This window comes from Squalius cephalus (assembly GCF_949319135.1).
Source record: "Squalius cephalus genome assembly, chromosome: 16".
Taxonomy (NCBI): domain Eukaryota; kingdom Metazoa; phylum Chordata; class Actinopteri; order Cypriniformes; family Leuciscidae; genus Squalius; species Squalius cephalus.
Genome location: NC_137137.1, coordinates 20,247,767 through 20,261,969, shown reverse-complemented (window position 1 = coordinate 20,261,969; position 14,203 = coordinate 20,247,767). Strand labels below are relative to the sequence as shown.

General features: G+C 35.1%; 1 protein-coding gene across 3 annotated transcripts; it reads left to right on the top strand.

Annotated features, from left to right (window-relative positions):
• Positions 1-2,355: 2,355 nt before the first annotated feature.
• Positions 2,356-11,044, top strand: LOC307173548 (uncharacterized protein). 3 transcript variants are annotated; one of them, XM_079896742.1, is made up of 8 exons: positions 2,356-2,413; positions 4,019-4,147; positions 4,416-4,487; positions 4,677-4,730; positions 5,605-5,673; positions 9,389-9,478; positions 9,689-9,760; positions 9,895-11,044. In XM_079896742.1, the coding sequence occupies exons 1-8, from the start codon at positions 2,389-2,391 to the stop codon at positions 9,978-9,980; spliced, it is 597 nt and encodes a 198-aa protein (XP_079752868.1). In that variant the 5' UTR covers positions 2,356-2,388; the 3' UTR covers positions 9,981-11,044. The 3 variants fall into 3 exon arrangements, with proteins under 3 accessions (XP_079752868.1, XP_079752867.1, XP_079752869.1); XM_079896741.1 differs by having other exon boundaries at positions 5,605-5,757; XM_079896743.1 differs by lacking the exon at positions 5,605-5,673.
• Positions 11,045-14,203: the final 3,159 nt, after the last annotated feature.

Sequence of the window (14,203 nt, the reverse complement as noted above, 5' to 3'; positions counted from 1 at the left end):
CACAGACGAGGACCTTATAATCAATGATTAGAATTACACTCAGGGTTCTCAAGTCTCACGCATTGGCCGTGAGACACACGCAATTCAACCAGTTCACACGCTCACACGCCACACCGTGTATTTCTCACGCTGAAAAGGCAATGCCAACCGAGTTGTCCTACAAGCTTTATGTATAACGTTGTATACGAGGCGCAGGCACACAAAGTGAAGTTTCCTGCCGCCAGCACGTATCTCGGCCAGATTGCGTTCGTTAATAGGCAACATAGATGCGCGAACACACGGAACTTGACAGAACATTCTCGGCCACCGTACGTTCGTTACTAGGTAACCAACAACATCGCGCGAACACACGTCGTGATGATGGAGAACGTAAGTTGTAAGATAGCTCGTCTAACATTTTAAGGCTAGAACATTTAATATATAGATCGTATACATTATTATTGATGCAGTCAAAAACTCTACAACTACTTTGCAACCAGGCCAGAAGCTTTGGCTTAGTTTGGCTAGCTTACGTTATCTGAAACTAAGGGAAATGTTAGTGGGTATGGGAAGGAATGAAGATGTATTTCTTCATTTTATTTTAAATACATTTAAATGTATTTATTTTATTTTAAATTATATTGTATATTATACTGTATTAATAGTATTTCTAGTTACATTAAGGCTACATACGTATTAAAGCAGAGTGCTCTGGGTAATATTTTATATCCTGTCAAAACATAACGTTACATTAATCATTGATTGCCATTGCATTTGTATTTTTCAAACACTTGCAACACAAAACACATTTCATAAGATGGAGTGTGTACTCTTGTGTACACACACACACACACAAACACACACACATACCTTAATAATACTCTAATATGTCATTTGTTCTCAATGTCCCACCACACAATAAATCATTATACCATTTCGACTAGACACATTCAAAATGCAAAAATATTTGTTTTTCCAAACTGTTTGGAGCAATTTGTTAATTTTTTGTAACTTAATTTTTGAAATATAACATTAAAGAGTATATTTGATGTGATTAATTGCTCTGTCATTTATCAGATTTACCAATTGTTATAATTTCAGTTTGTGCTGGTTAATTATGAACAATGGGTAAAATTGGGGGGCGGGGCCAGGTGGGGGCGGGGCTCCATTAGGGCTCCTCCCCCAACCGCATGTGATCTCACTCCAAGATTTTGATAAAACTTGAGAACCCTGATTACACTTAAATTAAACACAAATTACTTTTACACGGATAAAAGATCTGAACTGAACAGAATACAAGATGTAATTTGTCATCTTTTAAAAGGCAAAGTTTTGCCTTTCTTGTAATGTTCTTCCATTCCCTCATTTCATGTCAGAATTCCTTTAACATCCATTTCAGGATAGTATTTGCCTGGGAATGTGTAGTGTTGTGTGTTGAGAACAAACTAATCCACATGTTCAGTGAAAACACAAAACACAGATTTTCCCTTGTTTTCTTTGAGTAATGTCTAAACATTGGAATTTTCAGATCGAACTGAGATTTTGTAGTGTCTGGTGGGTTGTCATCATATTTTTTGGTTGTGTCTAAAGGAGATTCAGTAATTCTCTAATTCTACTGACTACACAAGACACTACTGTAATATACTGTACCTGGAAGTTCATGTAGGCCTACTTGTTTGATGTATCAAGTAAAATGCCTGAAATACACGAAAAAGCATGAATGTTGATCATATGTTTTTGAGCTGCTAAATATTTATTCTAAAGCATTATGACTTTCAGGCTTTCAAAACATGACTGTAAGTACACTTAAAAGTAAATGTGGGTAGTTGTTATTTTAATGAACTATTTCTTGATCTGACCTTTGTTGGTGGAAGCTAATGCAGCCAGGTTGAGTTGGTCATGTTAAATCATATTTTTGACTTCTAATTAGATGAAGCATGTTTTGATTTTACATTTGGACAGTGTACTTGGTCTTTACTTTATATTAAGTGTCTTTACTAACATTTAAATACATATGATACAATGTACTTATTATATACATATTTTTCAATACTTATATATGATATAAATACCTGCATGAAATTACAGTGTAATGCATTAATTTCTATCTAGAATTACACTGTCGACCCATCCCTTCCACATTAACCCACTTTTAAACCTGACCTTATCATCAATAGCAGTAAAAGTGTTTTTCAATACAACATGAACGAAATAACATTGTACCTAATAATCATTTTTTTATGTAACTTTGTGGTTAAAACATAAGTATATTCTTATTTAGATATTTTTGTTTTCATGTTCATGTGTTCATGTGTGTCATGCATTCCTGCTTAACCAGAAGGTCTACTATGTCACTTGAGAAGAAACTTTGTTTTTTTCTGTTTGCATTTCCGTCTACTCAGAAGAGTGATGGGAATTGTGCCATTAATGTCAGGTAAGACATTTTATATTAACAAATGCAAAATTTCTTATGTAAAATACATATTTTGCTAAATATGAGCATTGGTATCCTTCCGTCTATGAGTACCTGTTTATCTATAGTAATAGCTATAGTTTTTATGTCTGCGTTAACACTGTTATATATGAAAATGTAATGTGGAAGTGATTTAGTTGCACTGTGTTAGTTAACAGGCTGTTGCTGTAGTACATTAATGAAAGAAACAGACTTCAAAGAGCTAAAGAGTTTGTTGTATGAAATTAATCCTCAGTTTTGAGTTATGACACAGTATAGTATGTGTCATGTTAGGAGCATTTTGGCAGTTACTATTAGTTTCATGTTTTCTATGAAATGATATGTTTTCATTATTCAGGCTGAACAACTTTGTATGTTGGAGTCCTAAACCTTCGCTTAGTCATTCTTAACTGTTTATGGTTGTTCCTGGTTACGATTCCTAGTTTGTTAAGTTCAATAATGCCTGTGTATTGTCTTTATTTATTTCTGGTCTTAAACCGGTTCATGTGTAGAGATTTAATCCTGCATACCAACATTTAAAGTTTTCATTTCAGCGGTTCTTAGTATTATATGCCTATTGCATTGTAAAGAACTGTAACACTTTATAATGTGTTACAATTAATATTGTGATCAATCTTTTTATGTACAGTCATACTGTAATAATTTTACGGACTGTACATAATTTTCTCAAGGTCTTACTCTGTATCTTTTGATATGAAAAAGTAAAAGTCAAATATATGTTTAATTATATATATATATATATATATATATATATATATCCCCATGAAATGTTTGTAAACAGTTAAACTAAGAGTTGTAATATTTATTATTAATGTTAAATTAGATATTTCATATAATATTTACATATAGTCAAAGCATAACAGATCACAGTAGACAATTATTTGATGTGTATTCTATATTATAGATTAATGGAGAGGTTAAATAAGTTGACGTCAAACATCCAGGGCTGCATTTCCGATACCACTTTTTCCAGAACGAGCCCGATGTTGATTCTTTCATTTTTGGTATCTGTCGATACCAATACCTATATTTTCATTTTATTTGTAATTTTAAAATATATTAGATAGAGAAACCAAAATAATATGATTAATAATGTGCGATCAGCAATCAAGAGCATGCAACAGAAGTGCGTGCGCTCTCTTTTTATACCGTCAGTTAACGTTAGTAATATGTGCCTCGTTTTACATTATTTGCTAGTGGACTGTATGACTATTGGTGCCAATTATGATTTGCTTAGGCTTACCATGTCCTGGAAAACACAGCCTAGGTCAATCTGGTGTGTTGTGGAAGATGTATTTACACAAGCCAGAAGATGGGACAGTAGATTTATGTTAACATTATATATTTGCATAAACAATTTAGAAACACAGAATGAAATTCAATATGCGTAGTAATCAACTTAGAAAATAGCAAATCAGATTTAGAGAATACCATGCACTTTATCTTTATTTTGTTATATATATACTTTCATGCGCTACTTGGATGAGAAATCAGTGATAAGCACAAAAATCACAAAAAAAGCCAACTTTATTTGTATCTTTCACAATACACATTGTTTCAAAACAGAAATAATCAAAGGAGCTGGATCCGAAGAGGTCACAGAGCTGGAGAATGTGGACATGATGGCAGAGAACACTGATGATGATGTGCCACAAAACAATATCAGACAGCAGAGCATGGACTATCCTCCTAATTGTGAGTCATACAATAAATGAAAGTTCATAACATATTGACTTATTCCCTAGTTATTTTGTAGTCTCCTTTTTTTCAGTGCAAATAAGAGAAGCCAGTATCTTTAACACTTTAATAAAAGCCAATAGACAGTATAAATAGTTTACATGTTTCTGAACAAACCTTTTTCTTATGTAATGGACATTATACAGCCAGTGCAGAAGTTTATACAAGAGTGAAATATTCTCTTTCATCGGTCCTGTGTCTCTTCTTCTTCTCTATGGTCCTTCAGTGCAAATAACAGGTGCCAGTATGTCAGATGACTTAAAGATTTTACATCCTGCATGTTCAAGAACTGAATCTGGTGCGTATGACATTGTAAATGGCATTATGTAATTAACAGTAATTATACTCAAAGTGTTGTGTTCTATGTGGTGAGTGAATGTATAATCCTTCATCTGACAGGCATATTTTAAAAACATAATTGACACATGCAATAAATACTTTCACAATTTGCATTCAGTAAAATGTTTGTAATCAACAATTTCCACAGAGAACAAAAATGAAAACCAAAAACAGAAGACATTCAGTGCAGATGCGAGGATGTGTGAGTATTCAACTGAAAATGAAAAAACATCACTTAAAGGACAAGTTCGGTATTTTACACTTAAAGCCCTGTTTACAGATCGTTTCTGGCGAAATAGAACGGTTAAGATTAAAATTTGGACAAATGCTGCTCTCCCGAGAATTTTAGGTTTCTTTCGCTTTCCCCAAAACCTCTAGAATGGGTGTATAGGTGCACTGGAACAGTCCTTCCTAAAACGCATTAAACTTTCGTTTACAAAGACGTGAAACTCACCGAGTGGTCAGGGGTGCTCACTGATATGCTCACACAAAAATCGCTGCAAAAGATGCTTTCCAACAGGTGTTTTACCATTCGTTGTAAAACTGTGGACCTATTTTCCCAAACGCCTCACACCCGTACATTCTTCCGTTGAGAGCTTGAATAATAGACACTCCAGCCCAGTTGGTGGCGGCGGAGTAATACCGTACCTCACAGCACATCAAATACAAGTAAATGGAGTTGGACAAAAACTACGATAAAACCTGTTGGAAAGCATCTTTTGCAGCGATTTTTGTGTGAGCATATCAGTGAACAACCCTGACCACTCGGTGAGTTTCACGTCTTTGTAAACGAAAGTTTAATGCGTTTTAGGAAGGACTGTTCCAGTGCACCTATACACCCATTCTAGAGGTTTTGGGGAAAGCGAAAGAAACCTAAAATTCTCGGGACAGCAGCATGAGTCCAAATTTTAATCTTAACCATTCTATTTCATCAGAAACGATCTGTAAACAGGGCTTTAAGTGTAAAATACCGAACTTGTCCTTTAAGTAAACTGAGTATAAAGTGTATCATGCATTAGATTTATTACTCATAATGAAGACAAAAATGCTAATCTGAACGTGTTTTTCCTTCACAGTACATAGAAGTGACTCTATCAGCTCTATCCGTACTTGTGACTCAGGATATGTTTCAAGAAGATGCACAGGCAGTTCAATTTTCGAAAATTATGAAAATTATGATTATGTGCCACAAGACAATGTCAAAAATAGCAAGGACTATGCTCTTAATTGTGAGTCATACAATACATGAAAGTTCATAACATATAGGGCCCTATCTTGCACCCAGCGCAATTGACTTTGTACACCGACGCATGTATCATTTCTATTTTGCACCCGCGCACAGCGGACTTTTCCATCCACAGACGCACGTCGGTTAACTAAGAAATACACTTAGAAATCCACTTCCGGCGCAAACGTTCCCTGATGCTATTTTGCAGGTTTAGAAAACAATTCCGCCACTGACCGAAAAAACCTAGTCTAAAGTCAGTGGCGCGTTGCGCATGTTATTCATATGCGATTTTAAGGGCGCATGCTTGGCCATAAACAATGTAGAGTGCACAACGCGCATATATTTTGATTCTCTCATCTACACAGAAGCAGCAGTTTTCATTTTTGCAAATCATACATTATTACGATAGATAGATAAGTTTTGAATTTTTAAATTTTTTTGCTTCGTCGGAGGGGGATGAAACTTGGTGACTTTTGTTATATTACCTATGTGAACACACACAAAAATCAAGGAGATGATTCAGATATGTTAAAGGGTCGTAAAAAAAAAAGTCACACTTAGCTTCCTTCGTGCAAAAATGCACGACCATAGGAAATGAATGGGAAATACAAAAAAATAGGAAAACTCAGAGAAACTTTTGGTGGTACAAACTACAAATCAGCCACTGTGCAGAAAAAAAGTGCACAGCAATGAAGGGGTGACACTCTAAAACATCAAGAGTGCAAATATGACACACACACACACACAACAAATTTTGCTCCAAACTAAAAACTATATAATCATAACTCCAAAACTTTAGCAAGGAGAGTCAAAAGGTAGGTATCATTTGAAAGAACTCTTTTTACATTTTTTGAAAATATAAATTAGATTACATTTGGACATTGTCCTGCCGAGAAACTGCTGATAAAAGACAATATATATATATATATAATTTTTATTATGATTTTGCATATCTTTCTTATTTGTCATGGAATAACTCAGGAAGGAAATAAGGTAGGAGGAAAATTCTTTTTTCACTGTAAAGTTCAGACTCTAAGCTTTCAAATGACATCAACTTTGTGTTAATCAAGGCAAAAAAATTAAAAAATATGGTAATGAATATTTTCGAAGCTAGGTGGCGCCTGCTGGTGGTACACTCAGTTTTAGAGGGATTACTCATCACTCGTTAGGAGTTAATAAATGTGATCAGATGCATTAGAAAGCTGAGATCCTAAGCTTTAAAATGATATATATTTTGTGTTTGTCCATTCAGTGGTTGCTTAGTAATTTGATTCCGAATGGGAATCAAATAAATAAAATTAAATAAATAAATAAATAAATAAAAAAGCTATAAGCGGTTACAGGACATTACAAACATTTATATATTTTTAAAGCCATTAGATGGCGCTAATTAAGATACAATTAATATATATATATATATATATTAATTCTAATGGAAAAAAATAGCTCATAAAAATTATATAATTAATGCAAAGTATCATAAAAATCTTTAAAAATTCTAAATAATAATAAAAAAATATTATTGAACAAAAATATATTTCATTGGTTTTCCTGGGGGAAAAAAAAGTTAAATTTTAAGGCTTCGTACGTTTTTGCACAAAAGGAAGCCAAGTGTAACACATTAATGAAGAAGCCCAGAGGGTTAACCGAAGTTAATTTGGGTGTGTTTCTCCATCCCCAACGTCACTTCTCTGTGTTTTACGTCACTGACGAGAACGTCGGTCTCCTCGGCTGTGAACCGTTCCTGGCGTGCGCCCAGGGACGTGGGAACTATATTGTGAGAGGGGGGGCGGGATTCTTGAGGGGGAGGGGGGGGGGGTTAGTGTAGGCCTATAGTAGGCAGTGTTATGTATCATGATTGACTTTATGATTAGTTAAATCTGTTTTGCACATGCATCGCCACAGAGTTAACCATTTCAGACAGTACCGGACAGCCTCTGTCTTGTTCACTTCACGTCTGTGGGCATTACGCACAGCTCAGTGTGACATATTTACTTCTTATTTATTAAATCCAGGCAATTGATGAATTGATGAAACATTGATTAAAATTAAGATACAATTAATACAAAACGAAATTCACTTTAAAGAAAGGCTTTGTGCTTTTTGTTTGAGGTCTCTGTGAGTTTAAAGTAGTCTTTTAGTGTCGCTTTCAGAGCGCTCATGTCTGTAACTGAGAAATGACTAGTCCATAACATTGTTTTTTCCTCATTATGCGAACACGAAAAATAAGATAAAATTATATATTATGTTCTGTGGAGAGCCAACCCTTCTTCATCCAGTGGGTAGTACTTTTGGTATGCTTAACCTTAGTGTAATTGACAGAATTACTAAAAAATATTTTGCTACCTAAAAGTTAAAGATTTTTTGTGTCACGCATGCATGCATGTCTATTTCCCTCATATTAAATATAAAACGCATGTGGACTGATATTTTTCCAATGTCTGGACTCCTTTATTAATGGAGTATATAAACAGACGTTTCAATATATTGGTATAAAATGCATTTTCTGAGAATTTATATTTCAAGTTTGTACTGCAAATGTCGAAATGCGCGCTCTTTGGTCCATCAGTGCTTGAGTCACTGATCACATTAGAATAAAATATCTCATAATAAAATACAAAATTGACTGATTTATGAATGTAGCCTATATGCATAGTTCTCATCAGTCGGAAATACAGATAAACGCTTTCATTTGTTGTATTTTTGATCCTGAAAGAAAACAGAATCGGATCTGTTGGATTTACAACACGTGAATTCATCCACTTCTCCCGAAAATACTTAAGAGTAAGTGGATGGTGAACTGGGAGAAGAATAGAGTAAACATTAAAGTTACTTACACAATGTGTATCTGATATGAATAAAACGTGTCGAATTATAATGGAAGGATTATTATTACCTCTTCCATAGACATCAGTGTGTATTTTACAAACTCTAAATGTATTGTTTTTTTAGTAGGCCTACTTATGTGAATTTATATGTCTGAAACCTAAAATAAACAGTATGTGGTTGAAAACACTGAAAAGTTGTGATATATAGCTCTGAGCACACCTGTCTCTGGCTAAATTCAACATTTGAATTTAGCAGTTGATCATGTGATGCACTGACCGTCAATGCGTGCGCCTGGCAAATCCGCCGTTATAGGCTAATAGGAATCCGCTAAAGAACAAGCACTCCTGCTCTTAAAGGGAATATGAGATGACGCTCTGATTGGTTTATTTCACGTTACGCCCAAACCACACCTATGAATAATGAAGCTACTTCAGACCAACCCATTTTAGATTTGGCGCAAGAGTCATTATCCCGCCGATATAATAACAACAGCGCCCAAGACCCGCCCACAAAGTTACTTGCGTTTTGCGCTTGATACTTGCGTTTCAGATCGTTAAAATAGGGCCCACTGACTTATTCTCTTATTCTCTAGTTATTTTGTGGTCTCCTTTTTTTTCAGTGCAAATAAGAGAAGCCAGTATCTTTAACACTTTAATAAAAGCCAATAGACAGTATAAATAGTTTACATGTTTCTGAACAAACCTTTTTGTTGTGTAATGGGCATTATACAGCTAGTGCAGAAGTTTATACAAGAGTGAAACATTCTCTTTCATCGGTCCTGTGTCTCTTCTTCTTTTCTATAGTTTCTGATGAAACATCAGTGGAAATAACAGGTGCCAGTGTGTCAGATGACTTAAAGATTTTACATCCTGCATGTTCAAGAACTGAATCTGGTGCGTATGACATTGTAAATGGCATTATGTAATTAACAGTAATTATACTCAAAGTGTTGTGTTCTATGTGGTGAGTGAATGTATAATCCTTCATCTGAGTTACTCAAAGAATATGTTAAAAGACATATTTTAAAAGCATAATTGACACAAGCAATAAATACTTTAATAATTTGCATTCAGTAAAATGTTTGTAATCAACAATTTTCACAGAGAACAAAAATGAAAACCAAAAACAGAAGACATTCAGTGCAAGATGGGATGTGGGCATTTCTGACGATATGTGTGAGTATTCAACTGAAAATGAAAAAACATCACTTAAGTAAACTGAGTATAAAGTGTATCATGCATTCGATTTATTACTCATAATTAGTAATGAAGACAAAAAATGCTAATCTGAACGTGTTTTTCCTTCACAGTACATAGAAGTGACTCTATCAGCTCTATCAGCTCATGTGACTCAGGATATGCTTCAAGACATTGCTCAGATGTCAACTTCAATTAAGACCAGCAGCACAGACAGACTTGGTCATTTGAAACTTTATTATTTGAATGAGTTACTGATGATTGTTTTGGCTTTGTTTTCTTTTTTGTTTTTTTTCTTGTGTTTTATTTTTCTCTTGTGAGTGTCTGAAAAATTGCTGCTGTGATCCTGAATCCTGCCCTGGCTGTGGATTCTTATCCCTGATTTGGACTGGCGAGCCATCCCATCATTACATACCTGGAAACAGAGTAAAAAGAGTTGTGAGAAAAATAGTTTTCTGATTGGGTAGGACAGAACTGCATACATTGCGGTTTTCAAGTCTTACCTGGATTTCCCTGAAGACAGGGAATGGGATTTTTTTTTCCCCTTTTTTCCCTTTTCTCTTAATGGACTGAACTGCATTCATTTTTGATGAACATTCCTACTCAGTCATTTTTTGGAATGTGAAAACAAGACATGATTGAACTTGAAATTGAGAAACTGAGGTTGAATTTCAGAAATTAGTGGTTAATTGTTTTTATTCTTTCTTACTATAATCTTTGCTAATTTTCACTTCAGTGAGTTGATCCAAATCTTCTGATTCTGGTCCATAGTTTTGCTTTTATAGCGACAGTAACTGAGACGAGTGCTACCCACCGTGTGCTACATATGTGATATTCATCCATTAGGCCTAACTTATTTGTGAAAAGGAATATATTGCAATGACTAAAGTCAAGGCTTAGCTCATGAAAATGATTCTGTGGTATGTGTTATGTGCTTGTAGTTAGCTTATAGTTACCATATACAGGCAACTGAAATTAAACATTGCTAGAGAGTGCAATGTGGATCATGCTGGATAACACCTATGCACGAGAGTGGAAGAGTGAAGGCCGACTTGTTGTAACTTCCTTGTGATATAATACTGTAAGTTTTTGTCCACTGAATAAAACTGTCCAAGTAAATGTCCAAGTTTGAAGATTTCAAAAAAAAAATCAATGTTCTTGAACAGCTTTTGTGTTTTATACAGTATACTTTATAAAACTTAATGCATTTTGTAATGTTAAAATTTAACTTTAAGGTAATAAATTATTTTCTGTGTAAAACTCATTATATTGACTATTTAATATATAGATACTATTTAACATAAAAACACTACTGCAGTGGGTAAGTGCAGGAGTAAAGCCAGAAGGAAAAAGAATGTTCAAGTTCAAGATTGTCCTCTTTTAGAAACAATCTTCTTTTTAAATAATAGTATTTTGCAACATTTACACCTTTCACTGAGATATGCATTATACATTTAAAGGGAAAGACACCAGAAATAGTCTGCATGTTTCTGAACAAACCTCTTTCTTATGTAACATAATAATGACAATGTACAGTCAGACAACCATGATCATAAAATGACCTGAATTGCATATAATCAATTATTGCAAATTGTTTAAAATGTCCACTGAGAAAAATATTGCAACCTAGAAGCATGATAAAGACAAATCTAAAAAAAAAAAAAAACACTGCAACAATATTAAAATATTATTTTATACATTTATATTATTAATCTGCAGTACACATTACTTGTCTTTAAAGAGGCGCAGGTGTGTAGGAGATCGGTTGGAGTGCTCGAGTGGAGATGTAGATTTTTACCTTATCCTCTCATAGAGCGAAGATTAACCCATGCATGTTTTTAACTTCGCTGGGAATTGACGGGGTTTAAGGCCGTGAGATCCAGTTTGGTTCAGAAAACCCATTAATAATGAAAACAAATGTGTATTTATGCTGTATATGTGTCCCATAGCCTATGCAGGACCTTTTAAACAAGGCAATTGAACTATGAGGGCTCCCTGTAACTTCTGTTACTGTTGGGCCATATGTGAATATGAAGGCCCCAAAACCTCTTATTGACCCGTCCTGTTTAAAATTATATTTATTTGAACCACTCTTTGAGCTTCTTTCTTTGCGTGAAAGGTACTGGAAAAATAACTATTTATTATTACAGCATAACTTAAGTTGAAGTGAGACAAAAAAAAAATTTCCACCAAGGCAGTGCTGGTGCCGGTTCGGAGCCGGTGCCTACTCGTGAACCAGTTCTTTGTGTTTCAACAGCCAAAGAACCAGTTCTCGGCCAGGAAAATTGGTTCCAAAGCGGCACCAACTCTTTTCTGGACTAGAACCGTTCTTTTACCACGTCATGCTTACGTCGGGGGCTGGGGGCGGGGTTATTGTGGAACTTCTTCTCGAACATAACCTCCGTCTAATCCAGACGAGTAGCACAAATGTGTTCTAAACGTCTTCTTCTAACCCCAATATAGGATCGCAAAGCCAGGAGAAACATTTGCAGAAAGACGATGTAATTGTTATGCTTGAAGTTGGCGCAAGCGTTTCTGGGAAAGCTAAGACGTATGGCAACGTACACAGTGACGTAACGACGTCGTTTGCTGGGCTCTCTACAGGTTCTGAGAAGGTTCGCAAGTTGAACCAACTTTTAACTGCACCAGTTCCGAACCAGTTCTTTTTTGATGGAAAAGGGGTATAATAGTATCAAAAGCCAGTATCACACCTCACCATCTCATTTCTGACAGAAAACAGAAATACAGAGTTGGATGGGATGAGGGAACATCTTGTCAAACAACAGAAGAGAACAGACAGGTAATAGTATACACGAAGTTTATTAAATGAATGCAGGGAACAAACACTGGTTGAAGGAAGGGTGAATGTGAAGTTCAAGCAGTTGCACGGTGACTTAGCTGGGTGGAATATGATGATCTCAGGTGCAGGTGGTTGAAGGATGGTACAGGCTGAAAACACACAACGGCTCGGGGTCGGTAGTCAGGTAGACGAGACCAGACAAGGGAGTGCAGGAGAAGTGTGTCTTTAGTGCTGATGATGAGGTGATGGCTGATGGTGTGCAGGTGGGAAACATGAGGGATGCGGGGAAGTGAAGTGCGGTATAGGTGACAGAGCTGGTGACCGTGACACATCTAGTGATATGTGTAAGGACTCAACTGACCAAAAAACAAATCAAACAAGTGAACTGACCACAAAATAACTAATGGAGTGTAAGTAAAAAAATTTACAAGTTCACATTTCATTTCATTCCTCAATTATTTTTATGAATACTTATCTGAGCACCTTTGAATGTATCTCCCTTCACACGCAGTGAGGCAGGAGAAAACTTCAGACGCCTGTAACTTTCTGTGTACAAGTTCAGGATATGGTTCATTTGAATCAAGAGACCGCAAGGACAGCTTAGTTTTCCGGGATAATGTTGAGCAGCCCTTTGAGGATGAGAATGAAGCTTCAGCTCAGAGTAAGAGCAGAGGTGGACAGAGAAAACTCTGATTATGATCTTAAATACACAGACGAGGACCTTATAATCACACTTAAATTAAACACAAATTACTTTTACACGGATAAAAGATCTGAACTGAACAGAATACAAGATGTAATTTGTCATCTTTTAAAAGGCAAAGTTTTGCCTTTCTTGTAATGTTCTTCCATTCCCTCATTTCATTTCAGAATTCCTTTAACAACCATTTCAGGATAGTATTTGGGAATGTGCAGTGTTGTGTGTTCAGAACAAACTAATCCACATGTTCAGTGAAAACACAAAACACAGATTTTCCCTTGTTTTCTTTGAGTAATGTCTAAACATTGGAATTTTCAGATCAAACTGAGATTTTGTAGTGTCTGGTGGGTTGTCATCATATTTTTTGGTTGTATCTAAAGGAGATTCAGTAATTCTCTAATTCTACTGACTACACAAGACACTACTGTAATATACTGTACCTGGAAGTTCATGTACTTGTTTGATGTATCAAGTAAAATGCCTGAAATACACGAAAGAGCATGAATGTTGATCATATGTTTTTGAGCTGCTAAAAATGTATTCTAAAGCATTATGACTTTCAGGCTTTCAAAACATGACTGTAAGTACACTTAAAAGTAAATGTGGGTAGTTTTTTTTTTTAATGAACTATTGCTTGATCTGACCTTTGTTGGTGGAAGCTAATGCAGCCAGGTTGAGTTGGTCATGTTAAATCATATTTCTGACTTCTAATTAGATGAAGCATGTTTTAGGTTTGATTTTACATTTGGACAGTGTACTTGGTCTTTATATTAAGTGTATTTACTAACATTTAAATACATATGATACAATGCACTTATTGTGTACATATACATGTTTTACAATATTATATATGATATAAATACCTGCATGAAATTACAGTGTATGCTTTAATTTCTATCTATAATTACACTGTTGACCTAGC

Bases quoted from the DNA above. Each gene is read 5' to 3' on its own strand.
- LOC307173548 (XM_079896741.1), top strand. From the start codon at position 2,389: ATGGGAATTGTGCCATTAATGTCAG. The intron at 4,731-5,604 runs GTGAGTATTCAA...TTTCCTTCACAG, and splicing joins CAGTGCAGATGCGAGGATGT to TACATAGAAGTGACTCTATC. The intron at 9,479-9,688 runs GTGCGTATGACA...CAATTTTCACAG, and splicing joins ATGTTCAAGAACTGAATCTG to AGAACAAAAATGAAAACCAA.